Here is a 20529-nt window from a genome sequence, read left to right as displayed (position 1 = left end):
ACAGGCCAGAAACAGAATAAAATCTTCTTTGATTATCTAGTGAAAAGGGGCTTAAAGGTTTTTGAAAGCTCAAATTTATAACAAAATTTAAAAGCACTTAAAATCTTCAGCAACAGTTTACAACTGTTGTTAACTCTATAGACTGAATGTGACTTCGGTTTCCAGACATCAGATTTCTCTTTCAAATAGCAAATTCCACCACTATCTCTCTTTAAAAAAATGACAGTTTTAGCCAAAAATGTCAGCTATCACTATTTGGTTCTGAAGTTCAACTATTTGGTCTGTAGCTCAAAATAGGAGACTTTCACAAAATACCAAAAAAGGAAATGTCTTCTTGTTAGACAACAGTCTGCCACTTGAGAGCACATTCTACAAAAAATAGTTACCAAAGTAAATGAAAGCATCTCAACTGTGTTTACAACTGGGTCAAACCAATAAATAACTGTTCACTACATTCCTTTAAACAATGCCACTTTTCTCATCCAAAAGGCTCCCCCTTACCATTTCATTTACTGCATTCGCCTCTACTGTATTTTCAGTGATGCAGAATGATTAGCTAGTCATGCAGTACATAGTCAAAAGGCCATCCTAGTTGAGTTGGAGACAATATAGCTAGGAATATGGTCATGTCCCCTGCAAAAAGCTCACTCTCTTCTTGCAAACCCAAGTAACCAAATGAGTAAGAATATAGACTCGATCCTACAAGGGGCTGAGCAGTGAAGCACTTAAGGAGTTGTTTAGCATGTAAGGAGACCAGGGGGATGACACACACTTAAAATTGAAGTGACAAGGTGGATGAGGTAATATCGTGTATTGGACCAACTTCTTTTGATCAAAGAGACAAGCTTCTGAGCTGAACAGAAGCTCTTCTCCAGATCTGAAAATTAAACATGTGCTTAAGTGTTTTGCTGAATGAGGGTCAGAGTACTCACCAATTTGCAGAATCAAACCCAGTAAACACGCACTAGTAAAATATTATGATTTGCAGGCTGAACATGTTTTTGAGTCTGCCTTAAAACAAACCACTATTACTTATGATTCTTTCCTCACATTTGAAAATAGCTGCCAAAAAGTGAGATAGCTAGAACAGGAAAGAGAGACTCCCCTATCTATAGCTGACAGAGAACAGAATTTGTATAAGCCAACTAGTGATATGTTGAAAAGATTTAGTTTGTAATATTAACATATTTGGCTAGTACCTTCAAAAAGCATCCTATTGAAGAAAACAGCTCATGTTATGTCATCCACATGTGGAGATACTATACAACAGAACTGACAAAAAAGGAAGAACTGAGCTGCATTAGAATAAACTGAGATGCCAGTAGATGTCTGTTCATTCCTGAATAATTGCTAGTAAAAATACCTTTAGGCACTGTAGAAAAAAATCCTTATTTGGTATGAATATAAAACATTGAGATATGCTACATAGTTGAGAAAACCAAAAGGAAACCATATGATTTACCACACACACAACTTTGATGGTGAAATGTTTACAAGCCTAGAACTTCCCAGTTGGTCTAATAAAAGTCAGCCAGTCTCTTCTCCCACCAGGCCTCTTTTCATTCAGTGAAGGGGGTGCAGGATCCTTCTACAGATGATAGAGGCCTGAAGTAAGAATTTAGATACTTTTAGAATACCATAGGAAAAGTCTGGTCAAGTAATTGTCATAATTACACTGTCACTTTCAAGAAGAACTGGCCCCAGAAATACATTACATACTGCTTCTCATTTTTAAATATTCATTTTCTGTAAGTAATTACTATAATTTAACCACTGCATATGCAAGTTTTAAAACTTGTCACATTTTATAAATTATAGAATCACAATGAGTCTATACTGTAGACAGACGCCTTTCAAAGCCTGCTATTCAGGCTACCACCAAATGACAAAAATCCTGAGAAAAATAAATTTCAGCTTAAAAGTTATAACTTCTCCAACTCTTTTGAACCCAATCTAGGCTTTCATTTAGGTTAAAAAAGTTAAGTATATAGGCTTTTTGGTTGGAAAGAGCCTTCTCCCTACTCCTCAGCTCTTGGCAAACAGCATTTTCACCATTTCCCAATCACTGATTTTGACAGAATCTTCACATTCACCATGCATTCCCCTTGGAACTCTGCTCTCAATGTCAACTAAGTCCCAACACAGAGAAAATCACAGTACCTCAACCACCACCAATCCCTCCCCCCACCATCACTGATTTCCTCACAACATATAGGCAGGAGTCCTTATGAACAAGACAGAGAGGAGAAGACAATCTCCTACAAGCATCCTGGATACTGATGACAAAGGTCTTAAAGAGGCAGCATTTCCCCCACCTTTCTTGGCCTCGGAACCTCCTTCCAGGAGGCTCCTCATTTTGACAGGATCCTCTCAGTGCCAGTAGAGAACCAATGCTCTCCTGCAGTAATGGAAACTGTATCCCAATATAGGGAAAGATAGAAAGCAGCCTCTGCAGTCAGCATAGCGACACTGCAGTCCCCGTGAAGCGTCAATAAGAAAGGGAGCTTAAGGGGAAAAAAAGGAACATCATGGAATTATATAGACAACCCAGCACTGTAACAAGCTTACTCCCCCAGCAACTACACAAGACCATCTCTGTACATCTTCATTGTTAAGGAGTTACTAAGCCCACACCCGAAAAGTGAAGATGGGGCAGCCACTGACAGCAGAGCATAGGCTGCTAGGCTCCAACTTGCTTCAAGGGAGAGGAAGGGTCTTGCCAAATATATTGGCCCTACTTTTAACATGTAGACGTGCACAAAATGATCAAAACAAACATGATTAAGGAAGAACCTCACTTTTTTCCCCAAAAGCAACACCTGTGCTAACACTACATTTTCAGATGACCTATCCTTGCTCATAGAAGGAATGTCAGGAGAGCTCCACTCTCCTGCTAGAACCTCCAAACAAGAATACCATGAACCTCAAGTATCCACTAAGCCAAAGGACAGTGAAGAAGTGCATAAATCAAAATAAATAAGGTACATGACCTGAAGATTCTGCCTTTGCTCTGCAAAATGTTAAAGAAGCAGCCCAAATAAAACATACCACATTCAGCAACTGAAGCTTCTGCTAAGGAGAGAGACAAAATTTTTTTCCAGCCTCACTGCATTTCTTTGAGGTTATAGGATCTCTTTACACAACCCAGACATAAGCTTGTCATTAAATGAAGTGTATATTTATTTTAGCTCAGATGGCATTCTTACACTCAAAAAGTAATTACTACCTAGCTTGTTTTAGCTTTTTAAATATAGCTAAACAATCTCTCAAACTTTCAAAACAAAATATGAAATAACTAATGAAAAATAAATACAGCATTCTCTCTCCAAGGTAAATGTGTCAAATTGTGATGGTCAACCATGGAAGTTAGAGACAGGACTGAATACCACATTAGGTCATCCCTTAATATAAAACAGACTAAGTCAGACCCTCCATAGTTAGCTCCTGGCCAAGTCATTTGACCTTTCCAGCAAAGCAATTACAAAGATCTGGAAGCAAGATTCATATTTTAGCTCACTGGGATTTCAAATAATACATCATATTCAGCTGAGTTTCATTATTGGCACAGCAGACAGAAACACCTATAGCTAGGGTTGTCTAGCACTTTTCATTGTAAGACGCTGTTTTGTCTTCCTTATAATTTCACTAAATGTTTAACTGTTTAGGTCAACATTATCCATGATGGGTGTCTGCCTCTGGTTAACATTTTTGGAAATTTTCAACAAACAGAAGTTTAGCTGTTTTAGATACCAGGATTTGGGGGAGGAGAGAGGGAGTACATTTTTTTGGCCAATGTTAAAAGAAAAACGTTGACAACTGTTTTGCTAAGCAGCTCTAGCACTGTCATACTGTGGAGTTGGGTTTTGCTGTCACTTTGGGGAAAAATGCACCCAAATTTATCTGAGTTATAAACCTCTGAAAGAAAAACTGCTGTTTCCACACACTCAGTAGAGGTCCTTTAGAAGTTGGCAACAAAACTCTCTCAACATTCCATTTCTACTGATTACTTTCTACACCAAATACACTTTGCGTATGCTCCATCCATTCAATCTTAATTCAGCTCTCCAGTGAGTACACAGCATGATACAATCTTTAATTACATGATCACATTCTATTTTTGCCACAAGTCCACTGCCTCATTCAGTGCACTGGACAGACTGTGCTCTGGGAATCAGCCAGGACTGTGTTGTCAATGAGGCTGTCTGTAAGACCCATGGCTCATTAACTAAATACCTTCCAAATTATGCAGTTAATTGAGGCAGGGGACTGCAGAAAAAAGAAAGAAGAGACTCATGGAGAATACTATCTTGGAAAACTGGATTCTATCCTTATTTAGCATCCCATAGGAAGTCTGTGGCAGGCAAAAGTCACTTAAACCAAACTTTTCACTGGCGGCCACTAATAGCATTTTCTTCATTTTCCTAATCCAGCAGCAGCCAAACAAGATCATCCAAACAAGTACAGATAAACACCAAATCCATTCAGAGGTGCAATGAATGCACCCCACCTATCTATTATTTTTGCTACACTAATATATAGAGCAGAACCCACACTGAAAACCTGATGATGCATTTGAGTTCACCTAAATTAAGACAAGGTATGTTTTTAAAAATCACTATTTTAGCTATCATTTATTATGGTATGCCAGTACAACATTTACTAAAACAACAGATCTGTTTGTCTGCTGAAAACTCCCCTTGACTGCTCCAGTTTGTGGGAAACACAGGGAAGGGGAAACTACAAGAGATTTCCATCTTGGATTAAGCAGATGCAGACAGAATGACACATCTGCTACTTACTGCTTAACTTTCCCCTCTGCCATTTAATGGTACTACAAAGTTTTCTTACTAGTGGTTTCATTTTCAGTCCTTTCTTTGCCCCAAAAACAGACTAGTACAGCTTCTTGCAGTCCAGAGAATGCAATATGACCCTTATCTTTTCTAATCAGAACTGATCACACAAAATAAAGGACCCTGATGAGACTTCCATTCCATCTCCAGTTTAGGAGACTGCAGAGCAGGGCGTGTGTGGCTAAGTACGTGCACATGTTCCAACCACCTCCCTGTACACATAAGCAACATCAGCACCATCCCTTCTCCGTGTGCCTCAACTTTGTTCTGAGGATCGAGATGATTTTTTTAATTTTCACAGCTTCAACCATCAGCCTCTCTTCAGAGACTACTAACAAGAGAGCCGGTTTGTACAATCCATGATGATGATTTGTGGCACATATATCTCCTTTAAGAGTTAGAGACTGACAGCAAGGTTCCTTGCCTACAAAAGAAACCTACTTTGACCTAAAAAATAAGCTATAATATTAAGCTGTTTTTGTCTAATGACAGTGGTAATGTCATCCTTTCAATAGTCCCAGTGCCTGAAACATGAAGGACAGTTTTCTGTTACACTTTCCCTTAAATGGATAGCCTGATAATATGAGATCTGTTCTTAAAATCCCCCAACAAAACCAATGTTATCTCCTGGCTCTGTACCAAAACAAACCAACCAACCTTTCAAGGCTATGTCTCCTCTCACCCTGCCCTCAGAGATATCCATCAGAGAATGAATAGTGAGAAAAGCAGTTCCACTAAAAATAGCTCCTTGAAATGGTAGGGAAGTTGACAGAAATTGTCAGGCCCCTGGCTCAAATACAGAGAAAGCAAATAAGTCTAATTCTTTCCTGTTAATATTCAACAGAAAGTCCTATTTCATGGCCTTTGCAAGGAGAGTTCCAATTTTTTATCTCCTGTAAATGTCCAACCATGTGCTACTTTTTGTGCCTAGTGGCACAAAACGGCCATTGAGCCATTGGCCAGAAGAAGCTCAATGACCTGCTATTCCCCCTGCCTTGGCACATTTCCAAGGGAAGTTAACAGCCTTGTTCCGCTACCTATGGTGACTTCACAGGACATCTATAAAAGTAAGTGTTGCCAAATATTTTTCATATGTTGTTTTTTTACAGAGCTATTAGGACACTCAAATGCAAACTACTGTACAATGAAAATTTGTTTTAAAATGCCATATCCCAAACTGATAATTCTCAATGTCTTGCAGGAAAGCGCTGCACACAGTTACCAGCACTACTACTAATGTATTTGCCAGGAGGGATCAAAAGTTACTCTACTGTTTCTCTTAGAGTATACTTGCATGAGTGAAATTCCATTTTATTTGCTTTGATTTCCCCACTCCCAATCATGATTTTTTTTTAAACCAGGCAGAACACGTGTGGTCTAAAAATAAATAATATATATCTGTATCTATATCAAACAGGCTCAGCAAGGTTCTAGCCAGTGGAAACCGACAATCCCAAGCGTCAGCTCAGTCAGAAGTATCCTGTTGCCTTATTCCCTTCATTTAGAATTATCTTCACAGATGTTAGCATTTTTTAAAATAGATCATTTCCAAGTATTAGGAAATCATATGTGGCATTAGAAGTGTCACAACCTATGCAGATCCCTAGTCAAGGTTATATTAACAATACAAGGGTGGGGAGAGGATTTGGTTTTTTAAAAATTATGATTTTTCTGTACAACATACAGCATCCTCTGGATCCAAATCACATACATGGGTTACAGGGATACGGTTATGTTTTTAGATACTGCAACAGGGGGAAGAAGAGAGCACAGAATAAAGGGGAGGCATCAATCTCCTAACTATAATCTTCTGACACTGCTTTAAGGGAGTGGGGGAATAGATCCTCTGCTACATTAACAGAAGATGTTATTAATTATTTGTATTCCTTTCAGTAGTACCTACAGGTAGGGTTACCAACAATCCCTTATTTTTTCATCTCTGTACAACAAAATTGGGAGTTGGGGAGTGCTGCAAAAAGCAGTAAGAAATACCCTTAGAGAATGTAATAATAAGCAGTACTCACCTACAATGTTGGCAAGTCTAACTACAGGCCTTAACAAGATTAAGTCTACATTGTGCCAAGCACTATTCAAACAAAGAGTGCCTACTCTGAAGAGCTTACAACCTCAAGTAGATACAACAGACCAATTGAAGTATTATTACCACCATTTTACAGATGGATGATTCAACTATTCTTTGCCTCTCAGTTCTCCCAAAGTCACACGGGAAGTTTGTTGCAAAACTGGGAATTGAACCCAAAATTCTCCCAAGTACCTCGTCGTAACTACATCATTTTACAAAAATGGGTACACCTTTAGAGCCCATGTTAATATTAATATATGCTATCTAGGTATATACAGATATACAATATTTGATTATTTCTTTGTTATCTTTGTCCCAATTTAGCAACATCATTAACGTTGTGTCATGAGTGGGGATGGGATGTTTACATTTTTTGAAGGGCAGGACACAGGAGGAACATTGGGGGGGAAGAGAGAGAGACAGACAGTCTTCTTTCATGTGCTTTGGTGCCAGATTCAGGCAGTTGAGACACTGCAAGAAGCTGGGATGCTGCTGGTGTACACAGAACTTATCAATCTAAGTAAAATGTATAAAGAAGATTGTTCTTCAAAAAAGCTGAAGAAGAATCAAGCCAGACAGAGAAATTTCTTTTGCAAGAACTCCTTTGAACAGTATTTGCAATCAAACAAAAAGTTAATTTTATATTTTTCCCATAAAGGGGCTGCTTTGTCATGTAACTTGTAAATTGTCTTAAACGTTAAAAAGCTATAAAATCCTTATCTAACTTTTCATGTTAAGTGTTGCTATAGAACACTATTAAGCGATGCCTGAAAAACCCTGTCACCTTCAACAGTTTACAATCCCTATTCAGGCATGTTACAAACATAATCAAGCTTACATTAAACATAAGATCCAAATGATTAAAGCTATCTCAGGTAATCATAACATAATGAATGCAACATTGACACCAAACACCATTATGCATTACATCCTGCAGAGAACAGCAATTTTGACAACTCTAATGTTACAGTTGTATCTACTGAGTTTTACCCTGGTGATGTTAGTCAACTATAGAGCTCAAATCAACTATCAGAATCCTAATGCAAATAAAAGAAGTTAATGGAACATCTGAAGAACTCAGATTATAGCAAAGTTTCTACAACAATGCTAATTCAACCACATTACACATATGCAGCATATTCTGTTTTCTTTTGTTATATGTATTGCTTATACATAATGTTTGTGTTGTTACGCACGTTCTTTATGCATATGAAAGGTGTCTGAGTTAGTGCTACTGTAGAAACCTTACCTAACATATTTAGATGCAACTGTACATCCTTAAAGTTGCATCAATTTCTTAGATTTAAAAAAAAAATTTAAATGGGGAATGGTGAAAAAAACCTGTCCTTACGTCCACAACCAGAAGGACCAATCCAGCTGGCAAAGGCTAAATGGCATGTATCAATGTCATTCCCAAGATGTCCGCTCAATAGTCATCAATCAACAAGACTGCCTGAGAACATGGGATTACACAAGTGTCAGTGATGGCTAATTTGTCCCGCAGATACTTGATTACTGGTGATTGTGTTCCAGATTAAAGAGAACCAGTTTGATCATCAGAGTCCAGGCCGAGTTTGCAGGGCTGGCAGTTAACAAAATACCTTTTTACTTAAGATAAAATTTTATATGAAAATAATTGAGACAATAACCATCGAAATCCATGATGCCACTTTTACGGTCACGTTACCATAACCACATACAGAATACTGGGCCACTTCATCCAGTATCCTGAATCTGGCAGCAGTCAGTACTTTAGAAAATAGTATACTAACATGGGCAGGGCTGTACATTTGACTCACAGGTGAACAGTTTATAGCTTGAAGCAGATTTCATTATGGCTATAATCAGCGTGCATAACTACCAATGTTGTTGATAAACATAAAGTCAGGTAGACTTTATTATTTTAAATACAGCAAAAACATGGGTCTTGGTTTCCTCTGGTAATAGCTTCCAGAAGCTAACAACCTGCATCAAATATGATTTGCTTTTATTTGCTCTAATTTTACTGCTCTTAAGTTTTGACATGTGTCTTGTTTTTGGATTATGCAACAAGGTAAAAAAGCAATTTTTATCCTCTTCATCTTCTCAGTTTTATTCATTTTATTTTGCCCTGTTTACTTTGCCATACGGAAGAAGTGAAGTTATACTGCGGAAGCGTCCTATCTTTGAATTCCCCCAGTCAAGTAATCTCCATCTTCATTTATTGCAGGCTAAATAGGCTAATTTTTGCATTCTCTCCGTATGAAAGTACTGCCATAGCATTTATTTGTGACTCTCTGTTAGAGTTTTTTTCTCAGCTATCAGCCCAGTCCTGCTGCCAATGAGATCTAAAAGGAGCAGGATCAGTCTTTTATAGGGGACGCAGCAAAAAAACAGAATACCAGATCAGCACAATTGTATCTGTTTTCTTATACATATCGGGTTCGATCCTTAACTTCAGTCATGGGAGCAGTCCCACTGGACTAGTCATACGCTTCAAGTTAAACACATATTTAAATACATTGCTGGATGGGAGCCAGAATGCTCAACATCTTGGAGCATCAAGTCCATAGTTCAAATTTCTCACTTTGAAAGTACCCCAAAACTCTTATCCTGCATACGTCTCCACCATCTCCTCCCACAACCCCTTCCACTTCCTATACCCCACCCAAGTTTTTCTGCCAACTACTTCATGGGTTTTTTCCACCCATTCCTGTATTTTTGCCTGGTTTTATGTCACCCTTTAGGTTCAGAGCAGACTCTTGATTAACGTTTATATATAAACATTTTTCAATAGTAACATTTCTGTATTACTTGAACAATGTCACTCAGTCATGGCAAGCACTACAAATGTTTTACGGGATTCTAATTTAAATACACAGTGTACAATGTGTAGTGTCAAATATGTCACAAACATTTGGACTCAAGTTAAAAAAGCCTTAATTCACACTTGCAATTGCAAAATTTCAATGGACGAACACAGGACAATTAGTATATTTCTAGTGACAGCAACACTGATTAATTCCATTAAAACTGCAATAGCAATAAGAATTAACTTTAAGAAAAGCTTTCTTGAAACAGTCACGTGAGATGCAAGTTTGTTAAAGTTCTTAAGGAAAAGACTAACTTACATGTCATTTCAATACTGTTAGGAGATCACCTTACTATTTGTCAACTACACAGAAAAATGTTGTTCTAAGTATTGTGTAAATTTAATGCAAGGAGTTAAAACAAAGCTACAGCAAGATATTCGCTGTCAACACAATGACTAGAATGAATTCCAGGCATGACTGCAATAAACCCAAGAAGGTCACAACAGACAGCAGGACCTTTGTAAGGGAATAGAAATAACTCTGTTGCTTTGTTACTTTTTTTTTTTTTATATCAATGTGTTCTAAACTCTTTAATTAGCAGTCTAACTACACAGGGAAGGCATTTATGCTTCACTAGGAAGAGAAGGATGGAGTGTTGTACATGCTGTGCTAGTCTATCAGGAACACAAGACTGAACTCTTCAAATTATAGATAGGAGGAGGATTCACATACCATAACTAAGTACATTTTAACTCCAGACCAAATACATACACACTCTCCAACTTACAGTGAAAAGAAACCATCTAGAAGGGGTGGAGCTCATGCAGAAGTGTCAGTTTTTATCTTTCCTTTTTAAAAATTTTTGCTCTGAGATTATTATGGCCCCAATTCTGCAACACAAGCTACTCAAATGGGGTCTTAGGCATGGGATCACAGGACTGGGGCTTACAGATTCAATTGTTTTAGACCAATTTGTATATTTCTTTAGCTCATCCCAATACAACAGCACATGTAAGTATGCTTGATCCATGTGGCATAATGCTAATGAAAGATAAGTGTAATAAATAGTCTTAAAATATCACTCCCTCTCTCTGCAAAGCTTCTGGTTTAAATCTACCTACTCTCGTTATATGGCTGCACTCTGGTTCCCAAACACACTAAAAGTAGTAATACTATTTTCTATCATTTACCATGGTTTGATAGATATTATGATGTGTACCAGATAAGAGTCCCTGAACAAAAAATATCTAGGATCTGCGTTTCAACAACTTTGAAATCAGTACTTCCCATCAGTACTTCCCAGCTCATACCTGCCAGTCAAGGATTAAATCTCTAGGTGCAACCACTTGCATGCCAGGGTTTATCACAGTCATAGTTCTTTGCCATGTAAAATGACAGCCATCAAATCAGAAGCCCCACTGATACCTAGCTTGAAAAAATCCAAAGCCTGAAGTGACAAGCATGATTCAAAAGCAAGCCAATAACGTTGAAGCATTTAGAGGCACTTTAATATAACCTACACCTTAAGAAATGTTGTGGTGCTTTGAAAAGTGACTGTAAAAACAGCACTCTCAGATTCCACATTTATTGTTTATCAGTAGCTCAAAATCATTTGTTGATATTCTCCTGTCAGTCATACAAACTCAGTGTAGGTTTAAAAAAAAGCAGACAGTACACTCTCTGGCTCAGGCATCAACGGTCATAAGTTTGTATTTATTCGTGGTCATTTCTATAGTACTGAATTCTGTATTATTTATATAAAAAAATGCTGCAGAGTCAAAATTCCACTTTGATCTCAACAACATAACTCACAGCTGAATAAGGTTACCTAGGTCTAAATGAGCCAGCAGTATTTGGACTTGCAATTGAAAACGCTAAGTTTGACGATGCAACAGAATCCAGATCCCTCTCCCAGGGCAATATCGACTCTGCTGCACTCATAACATGTTGTAAGAAGTAACTTATCTTTGTCACTGAAGTAAATAGTGTGATATAGGGAAAGTGCAAGGGGGGGGGGGGGAGGAGAGAATCTGTTAAATAAGGAGCCATTTTTACATAAATACTTTTATTGTAGAATTGCCCTTCAAAAAATTGGTTTACACAGAGGAAGCAGATATTGTTAAAGTAAAATGAACTCTTCTATAACTAGGATTCCTAATATTCTGAAAGCCTCAATATTGCAAAATTTATATGAATATGTCATACATATACATGCCTCAGCCCTCAGACATTTGAGGAAGGTTTTGAAACCCAGCTCACATTCAAAGAAAAATATTCATTAAGTGCTATTTGAGGCTAGTGAACTCTAGCTAGACACTGCATTTCTATTGGTACAGACAAAGATTTTATCTGTTCTGACTTAGCTCCTGAAATCCTTTGAATAATAGCAGTTAAGCGCACAAACACTGTACAACACCCGTGAGAAACTGGCATGTTCATTCAGGAATATTTTAATGAAACACCATCTACAACTACTGCACATAGTTTAACTACTTTTTTTTTTTAAATTGTAAACAGGAGGGTTTTGCAAGAATAGATACTGAAAGACCATAAACTCAATTAACATATGCTGAAAGATATGAGGCAACATGAGTTATTTTCTGATTAAATATCCATGCCCCCTCACACTTGAGATATATGCATCCACCTCTCTGTCCTCCTCCACCCCACACAAAAAAAAACACTGAAAAAAACAAACAAACACATTCTGCTGCTCAAAAGCTAACTTTAGTATAAGGCATGATAGAATTTATGTCAGCAGCTTTCCACCTCTGTTTCACATCTATGAAAACAAGGATGAAAGGAAATAATTCTACCTGATGCATAGAAAAAAGCAAAACACTGTTACAAACATTTGCTCTCCCCAAGGGAACTTGGTGGGAGGCCTCAAACATTAATGAAAATTAATTTTCTCAACTGGTTTAAAAAAAAGCTGCTCCACCCTAAGGGACAAGGTGGCACCTACTGTACAAGTGATCAGTCCTTGCGTTCAGCAAGAGGATCATATTTCAGAAATACTCATCTTTGCAGGTTTCAGGTACCACATGATGTAGTAGACATTTCTGGAAAGTCTATAAAGGCAAATATGCTCACCCTTGAGATTGTCAAAGGCATGTTGAAGTCTTTTCCACCTTGAAGCCTAAAACCCCAAGGAGCAGGGCCGACCAAAGATACACTGTAGTTGCTCATGTTGTTGGATGCTCAAGGGCTAATTCCAGATAATCAGTGTCTGTGGAAGAGGATTAAATTTTAATATAAATCTTAACAAGACATGTACACAGTGAAATGGAAATGCAAACATAACTTAAAAGGGGCACTGTCAATTTAAATATATGTTGCAAACATTTGTTTCTGTTCTATACCACCTTATATTATTAAAAATGAATGGACTTTAAAAAGTCAGGTTTGTCACTATTTGTGCTCTTTGTTGACTTTTTGGCTTCAGCTTAGAAAAAGAAATAAAAATCAATCAATCATTAGTTGTACTTTCTGATTCTTAGTACTGCAATATTTGGGTTTCACACACTGCATGGCTATGATCTTTTAGCAATTGTTTTCTTTGGAAAAAACATTGCAGAAATATTTCCTCTAGGTTTTTGTTTGAAGTTTTTTTAAGCTTGTTTTTACAAAATTTAAGCATTGGACCAAATTTAAATTGACAATGGTCCTAAAAATTACTTAAATTCATTAAAATTTTAATAGTTTAAGGAAGAGAAGTTAGCACTTTAATTTCCCACAAAATATATTTCCTGTGATATTATATACTTAGCCACAACTACACTGGTACAATTATCACATCAAAACTCATTCCCAAGGAGTGTGCATGTTTTGGGTAACACTTTCAAAATACCAAAATCTACACATTTTAATTTTAAAGCTATTCAGAGGAAAAATATGTTATTTCTTGTTGGCATTTTTACCTACAGTTTAATGTACATCAAGCACCAATTCCAATGTCATATTACGCACATACAAGTGTTATAGAAGAAATGAGAAAAAAATGCAAAAACTTGTAACCAGAGTAAGTTCTGTATCAAGTCAACTTCTTTAAATGAAGAAAAATTATTTTAAGAGTATCCCAATATTATCTTCCCTCCTCCCCAAACAAGGATAAAGGATTACCTTTAAAAAGCACGCTGTGCACTTAATGTTGTTGCTCACTGTCAAAGAGAACAGCTTCAGCTGCACCACATACAGGAAATATCACAATGACATCTTAGGTAGTAACTGCCTTCTATTTTTATATATTTGTGGGGAGGGAGGGAAAGTGCACACACAAGGGGGTGGATTACTGTAAGATTACACCAAAGCACTGTAAGATTCCATAGTTACTTAATATAGGAGATTTAAGGTGGAACTTCGGTCAAGTAAGAGAAAATGTGTTTCAAATATTATCAAGTGCTGCAAGAATTATTTTTCACTATGCTTACGCTAAAGGTGAATTTTATTTACAGCAACAGATTTAGGGATAGTGTACTAATAAAACAATTTTATTTCTTGGGAATACTAATACCTGGAAAGTTCTACAAAATCTCTCACCGGAAGTCTAACACCACACTAAAGTCCTTTCTTGAGGAAATTAGAATTAAAATGTAATTAGATAGATTTCCAGATACATCTCACCAAAAGAGTCTAGCTGTTCAGCCTTGCTCCCCAAGAAGTGTCAAACTGTGATAGTCTTATTCACACCAGTAGGTCCACTTAACTAAAGAAAACACGACTATTGGGCTAAGGCAGGCTAACAAGATCACCTTTAGGAACTACTACTCTAAGCTAACAACAGAAATTGTTTCAGAAGTGAGGCAGCTCCTGAACTACTTACTTACACCCCTGTGCCAGAAGCCACAAAAAGGACCATTGCTCCCACTGAACTCTGAGGGCAGAACTCCAATGTCTACCTAGTTCAAATGTTCCTCCTCTTCCCTTCCCCTCACTCACCCACACAAAAGGGAATGTCCACAGAGTCTGACACATGATCCTTATAGGACCTGCTCACTAGTCCCAGCAAGAACTACAACTCACTGAACTATTCTGTGTACTAAACGCTGACTCCCATATAAATATGGATTTTAGTTTACTAAAGATTTTATTACCATAAAAAAATGTTTTGCTCCCCCTAAAGTAACCTCACTACAATCAGCATAAATTAATGACTGTGGAAAAATGAACCTCATCTCATGTGTTGTGGGACACACTATTCACCAATAGTGGTTGACAAGCTTTTTTTTTTTTCCCCTAACTCAGAGCAAAAATCAAGTGTGTGAATGATTTTTTTCTGAATGAGTTAAAAGGAGTGGGGAAGGGAGGAACAACCAACAACAAAAATCCAGGAAAAGATACTGTACTTTTTTTGTAACTGTAACTGCAAAGGAAGGGGAAATGATAAAGTATAATGTGCCCCACCACACACTCTCCCCTCCCCCAGGCTTTGAGCTTGCAGTAAAACATCTGCATTTCATAAATTAGATTATTTGGGATGGGCGGGGGGGGGGGGGGCGGAGGAGAGAAGAGAGGGATGATGATGACCAAAGGAACACCCTCGGAAAATAGATTTATTCTTATGATTATGTTTTTGCCACTGTTAGAGATTCTATACCTGGTACAAAGGAGAGGTATCATACAGTGAATTGACTTTGTCTCAAACAGAACATTGTGTATTGGACTAGCTAAGGGCTAAATTGTGAAACTGTCACTCATGTTGATGAGCATTCAGTGATCCCTCTTGTGTAAGGGCTCATAAACAGAAGGGTTTCACAATTGCATCATAAATGAGTATGTGCATCATCACCCTCTGTTGGAGGGAATAAGAATTGCTTAACTGTAGATCATATGTCCAATAGTGCTAATAGATAACAGAAATGATATTTCAGCTAAAATGATTGGGGCGCCTGAGCTTTCAGGAGGCTCTGATGTTCTGCTGCAGTAAAGATCCCAGATACCCTGGTGTGCAGAATAGTGATAATGACGACATCCTAAGTGGATGCATTTGTTATAGCATGAAAGCATAAAAAGTAGGTTTGCTTTTATGAGTAGTCCCAAACCATCCATACAATGCAGAAAAAGCAGCATTAAACACCTCACCATTTAAATTTTTTTTTAAAAAGGCCTTGGTGTATGAGTGAAACTGCTGCCTTTACTGTTCCAGTAGCTATCTCCTTACAAAAGTCCAGACAGGCAGGAGAAAATACATGGCCATGATCAAACAATTACACACCCTAAACCTGCCCAACCCAGCTCAGCTATGAACTGTCCTTTTCAAAATACTCCCCTCCCTTTGACCATTTTTGGTGCTACTTTATGCAACATGCTTGCATTTAAGTAACCAAAACAGATTCAGAGAGCCCAACCCAGGCATGCACGCACAGACACGGGCTTGCAGTGTTGGCACCTACAACGACTTGGTGGTTTCCTTCCTTAATTAGAGTTCTTGAAAGGAGAAACAATCGGTTACCCGGTAAATAGTAACAGCTCGACGTTTGTGGTTTTCCTTAACACACACACCAGAGCATCCAGACTGCAAACGGGCTCCGAAGGGAAAAACCAAACCAAGAACCGAAGTGAGGCGCAAAGCCAGTAACAATTCGGATCAGCTCAACGGGACCCTCGTTTAGACACAGCTGCTTTTTCCCTCCTGCTTCTCTTCGGAGGGACTCTCTCCTCCCCACTTCCCGGGGGGTTCTGACCTGCCCGCCCCCCGCCCCCCGCCCAGACCCTGCCGCCCAGACCCCTCTGCCTTGCACCCCAGGCGCCTTCTCCCTCGCTGGCAGTGGGGGAGGGATGCCTCCCTCGCTCACAATGGGGCAGCCGACGCTCCTCTGCGCCCCGGAGCTGCACAGCTCGGTGCCGGGGGAAGGCGGGCTGCTCTCCCGCCCCACGCACTGAGCCTCCCCTCCCCGGCTCCTCCCGCAGGTGCCCCTTCTTCCCTCCAGCCGCGCCAGTTCTCAGCACCTGAGCGACCAGCCCCTTTGCAGGGAGAGGAGACCGGGCTTCGCGGCGGGGCAGCCCAGAGCCGGGCGTCCACGTCTCCCCCCGCCGCGGCGCGGCGCGGCACGGCGCAGCGCGCGGCACCTGCTCACCTGCAGCAGCCGGGAGGGAAGCGCAGGCGAGACCCGCAGAGCTCGCAGCGCGCGCGAGGCTGGGAAGGCTGGGGCTGCGCGCGTCCCGCGGGGCTGGTTGGTTTTCACTTCCGCCTCTCTCTGCTCCTCCCCCCACCCGGCCCAGGAGCGTGGAGGAGGGATGGGGAAGTTCTCCGCTCTCCAGCAGAGAGGGAGAAGGAAGCCGCGGCAGACTGCCTGCGGGGGGAGGCTTAAAGGCCGGGACAGCTAAGACAATAGCTTGCCCCTGCAGACGCCCAGGCCCAGGCACAAAAGGGCAGCCAGAGGCGCAGGGGCTGCGTCCTAGTGCCAACAGCAGCCCCGTGCCACTTTCCCTACGTGGCACCGCCCTGCCAAAGGCATCCTGGGCGCTTGACAGCACGTGAAAGACAACACAGCACGCACAGGAGTATGACATCATTTAAATTCTAGACAACAGCCGGCCTGGAGAAAGAGCCAGGGGTAACCAGAGGAGTAATCGAGTCAATGGCAATAGAATAGCAACAGTAGGGCTAGGAGCGAGGGTGAGTTGTGCTGGGCACAGCAGGGTACAGGCACACAGGTGGCTTCATGCTAGTTGTGCCCCACGCTTCCCCACCACTGGGATCAGCTGGGTGGGGCAGTTCTGCCACGGATGGCCAGAGTGTTCAGCCATATGTCCCTCCCCAACCCTGGGGCCATAGCTAATCCCAGATACCCACCTTGGGGTTCTTCTATGCCAGGCAGAACAGAGGGCTAACATCTGGCCCAATGAGTGTGCACTGAATAGTAAGAGAGAGATTGATAATAATACAGCTCTTTTCATTTTCAAAGCACTGTGAACACATTAACTAATTAACACAATACTTCTGAGTAAGAATTATCCTCTATTTTATAGCACAAGAAACGGAGTCAGAGAAGTTAAGTGACTAACTCCAGGGTGCAGTGGAAGTTATTGTCAAGGCCAGGAAAGAACTGGAAAATTTCTGGCTTCCAGGCCCCGGTTTCAACCACTGGACCATACTCTTGTGCATGTGCCTGGGCAGGCATCAGCTCTTGTATTTACGTATGTATAATTACAGTTTTCCCCCTCTTTTTGTAAACTCCCTACCTTATAACCTCAACTGGGGTCAGCAGAGATACTGGAGCTGCAGTCTCCTCACTATAAAAGAGAGGGTATTTATTTTCCAAGGGATTTGTTAGCATTAGCACTCACTGCATCTCTTGGTCTGAAATAGGACAAAACTGCTGCCTAGCAGAGAGCACTGCATGGCTCAACCATTTACCAAGCTTTTAGGGAAGGAAAAGCCCTATAAAGGCTAGTATTGTTAGATAAGGGGGTGGTGGTGGTAAGGGACTGTTTGATTTCATCTGTAGCTAGTTACTTCCTAATTTGGAGGTGAGGAGAAGCTGCTAGGTTGGTCTTATTATATTTTGCTTTGGTTTTATTTGCTTTGGTTTTTTTAACCTGTGGCAAAAGCACCTAGAGACTGGGATAGGCACTTTTAAAATATATTATTAAAAATAAAAAGAATTTTAGTGAAAATGACTTAAATTTTTTTTTATCCAATTAAGCACACTAAATAATATACTATTAGAGTAAACTTGGTCCCTGATCTTGCAAGGTGATCTGCATTCAAATTGCGCCTTGTTAATTTCCCTGGGGCTTTGCATGGATACAAGTGCCACCCACACAGAGTAGCTTGCAGGATTACAACCTTGGTTTCCCATTTCTCACCTTCAGAGTTTTTTTACTTTGGGATGCAAGGGGGCCAGGACCTGATTTTATGAGTTCCAGTAAAGCCATGTGTGAGTAAGTGCTGTAGCACTGAACCTTAAGTCTGCTTTAATTGTCTCTTGTTTAGCTTGACTATTAGTAACGGTTATATTTTCCCCCACTGTGGCTGTTTTTATAGATAGTAGATATTTACATGGCCGCACTGCTTTTTTAGTAACCATTCCTCTCTGTCCTCCTTCCCCCACCCCCCCCCATTAAGCATCTCTGCTCAGGCTAAAAAGAAAATCCGCATTACGCACCAGAGACTTAAGCTCCATCACATGATTTTTAGTTCCCCATAACAATGATTTTTCTTTCTGTCACAAGGTTTTTAGGTCAATCTCACACTGTTTTATTTATTAGCATGGAAGGAGCTTAGCACTCCCACCCCTGCAAATGTCACACATGACATCTCCAGGGGCAGGAGGTCCCACACAGACCCAAAATATATCCAGGTAGTGCAAAGCCTTGGGGTTCTGTTTGATTTTGCTCTTAGCCTAGAATACCATGTAGCCTCATTAATGAAAAATATCTTTGTCCATTTCCAGTTTACTAGGAAACTTCAGCCTTTCTTCCCAGAGGAGGATATGGCCCCAGTGATCCATGCATTCAGCACCTCCAGCCTGAATGACTATAACAGCGTATCTGGAGACTGAAGGGGGAAGCAACACAGAGGCTCTTGTTCATGCACAATGAGACAGTCTGCCTCCTCAGTCAGATGGACTGCTGTAAATACATCATCCTTGTATTCCATTCCTTCCTTTTGCTTCTAGTCTAATTCTATGGCCAGTTAAAAGCCTTAGTTCTGACTTCCAAGGCTATCATTAGGGTCATGACCCACCTACTTCATAACAAAGCCCAGGTTGCAGCATCTGAGAAGTGGAGACAACTCATTCTTGATCTGTTAGGCTACACTGCAAAGCCCTCCAATTTGCCAAAACTTTCTATTACAACCAGATAAAAGGGAAGGCTAAAATGGAACACCCTCTCCTCACAAAAAAAGTCCTCCAAGCCTCCTCATATCTCAAGCACAGCTTCCTTTTCCAGGGATGAAAGAAGAGCAGAGATTAAAACCCACTAAGGACCTACCTTCGCAGACCCAATTTAGAGTCATAGAAACCTCAAGAGATCACCAAGTCCAATCCCCACTGCTGTGGCAGGAGCAAATAAATCTAGACCAGGTCCCCAAACTACAGAGGAACCTTTAGGAGGCATGGCACGGCAGGACTTGGGCCAGCCCCTACAGGGGTGGAGAGGGAGCACCACCCAGCCCCGCTCTGCCCCACATCTCCACTCCAGCCCCACGCACTGGCTGAAGTCCCAGCCTCGGCTCCCAGCTGCAGCCCTGCACCCCACTCCTGGCCATCCCACATGCCCCTGTCATTCCTGGCCACAGCCTGTGCCTGGGCCCTGGGGCCTATTCCTGGCCCCAGCCCCATTCCTGGGCTGAGGCCCTGCAGCTGCAACTCCAGCCCCTACCCTGGCCCCAGGCACAGATTGGATCCCTGCTCCACTCACAGCCCCCAACTGTGGCTTTGGCCCCGCTCCCAATTGCAGCTCCTGAGTTGGTGCGGACAAGGTAAGGGAGGGGCACAACCCCAAAACTTTGGGGACCACTGATCTATACCATCCCTGACGGGTGTATGTCCAACCTGTTCTTAAAAACCTCCAGTGACCGGGATTCCACAACCTCTCTTGCAAACCTATTCCCATACTCAATTACCCTTCTAGTTTGAAAGTTTTCCCTAATATCTAACTGAAATCTCCCTTGCTGTCGATTAAAGCCTATTACGTCTTATCCTATCTTCAGCAGACATGGAGTACAATTGATCCCCGTCCTCTTTCTAACAGCCCTTAACATATTTGAAGACTTATCAGGTCCCCCTTCAGTCTTCTTTTCTCAAGACTAAATATGCCCAGTTTTTTTTTAATCTTTCCACATAGGTCAGGTTTT

General features: G+C 40.6%; 1 protein-coding gene and 1 long non-coding RNA gene across 26 annotated transcripts in view; one reads left to right on the top strand and one right to left on the bottom strand.

The window, feature by feature from the left end:
- The window catches only part of PDLIM5 (PDZ and LIM domain 5), a 175898-nt gene extending 158475 nt beyond the window's left edge, over window positions 1-17423 (bottom strand). For 2 of the 24 annotated variants that reach the window (XM_067557195.1, XM_067557201.1), the window contains exons 1-2: window positions 13848-14440; window positions 12819-12954 (exon numbers count right to left, since the gene is read on the bottom strand). In XM_067557195.1, coding sequence (XP_067413296.1) covers window positions 12819-12914 — 96 coding nt within the window. In that variant the 5' untranslated portion in view covers window positions 12915-12954; window positions 13848-14440. Of the gene's footprint in view, window positions 1-12818; window positions 12955-13847; window positions 14448-14547; window positions 14598-16801 lie in introns of those variants that run through there. The other 22 variants (XM_067557212.1, XM_067557213.1, XM_067557191.1 and 19 more) reach the window with 21 other exon arrangements.
- On the top strand, window positions 16763-20126 carry LOC137159039 (uncharacterized). 2 transcript variants are annotated; one of them, XR_010921528.1, is made up of 3 exons: window positions 16763-16897; window positions 17697-17864; window positions 19124-20126. It is a non-coding gene; the product is annotated as an uncharacterized lncRNA (long non-coding RNA). The 2 variants fall into 2 exon arrangements; XR_010921529.1 differs by lacking the exon at window positions 16763-16897 and adding an exon at window positions 17279-17343.
- The last annotated feature ends 403 nt before the right edge of the window (window positions 20127-20529 follow it).

The sequence above is a fragment of the Emydura macquarii genome, unplaced genomic scaffold (genome assembly GCF_026122565.2).
Source record: "Emydura macquarii macquarii isolate MOO-44397 ecotype Brisbane River unplaced genomic scaffold, CSIRO-AGI_Emac_v2 contig_1790, whole genome shotgun sequence".
In the NCBI taxonomy this organism is placed as follows: domain Eukaryota; kingdom Metazoa; phylum Chordata; order Testudines; family Chelidae; genus Emydura; species Emydura macquarii.
The sequence above is the reverse complement of the archived record's forward strand: the minus strand, read 5'-3'. Positions and strand labels throughout refer to the sequence as shown.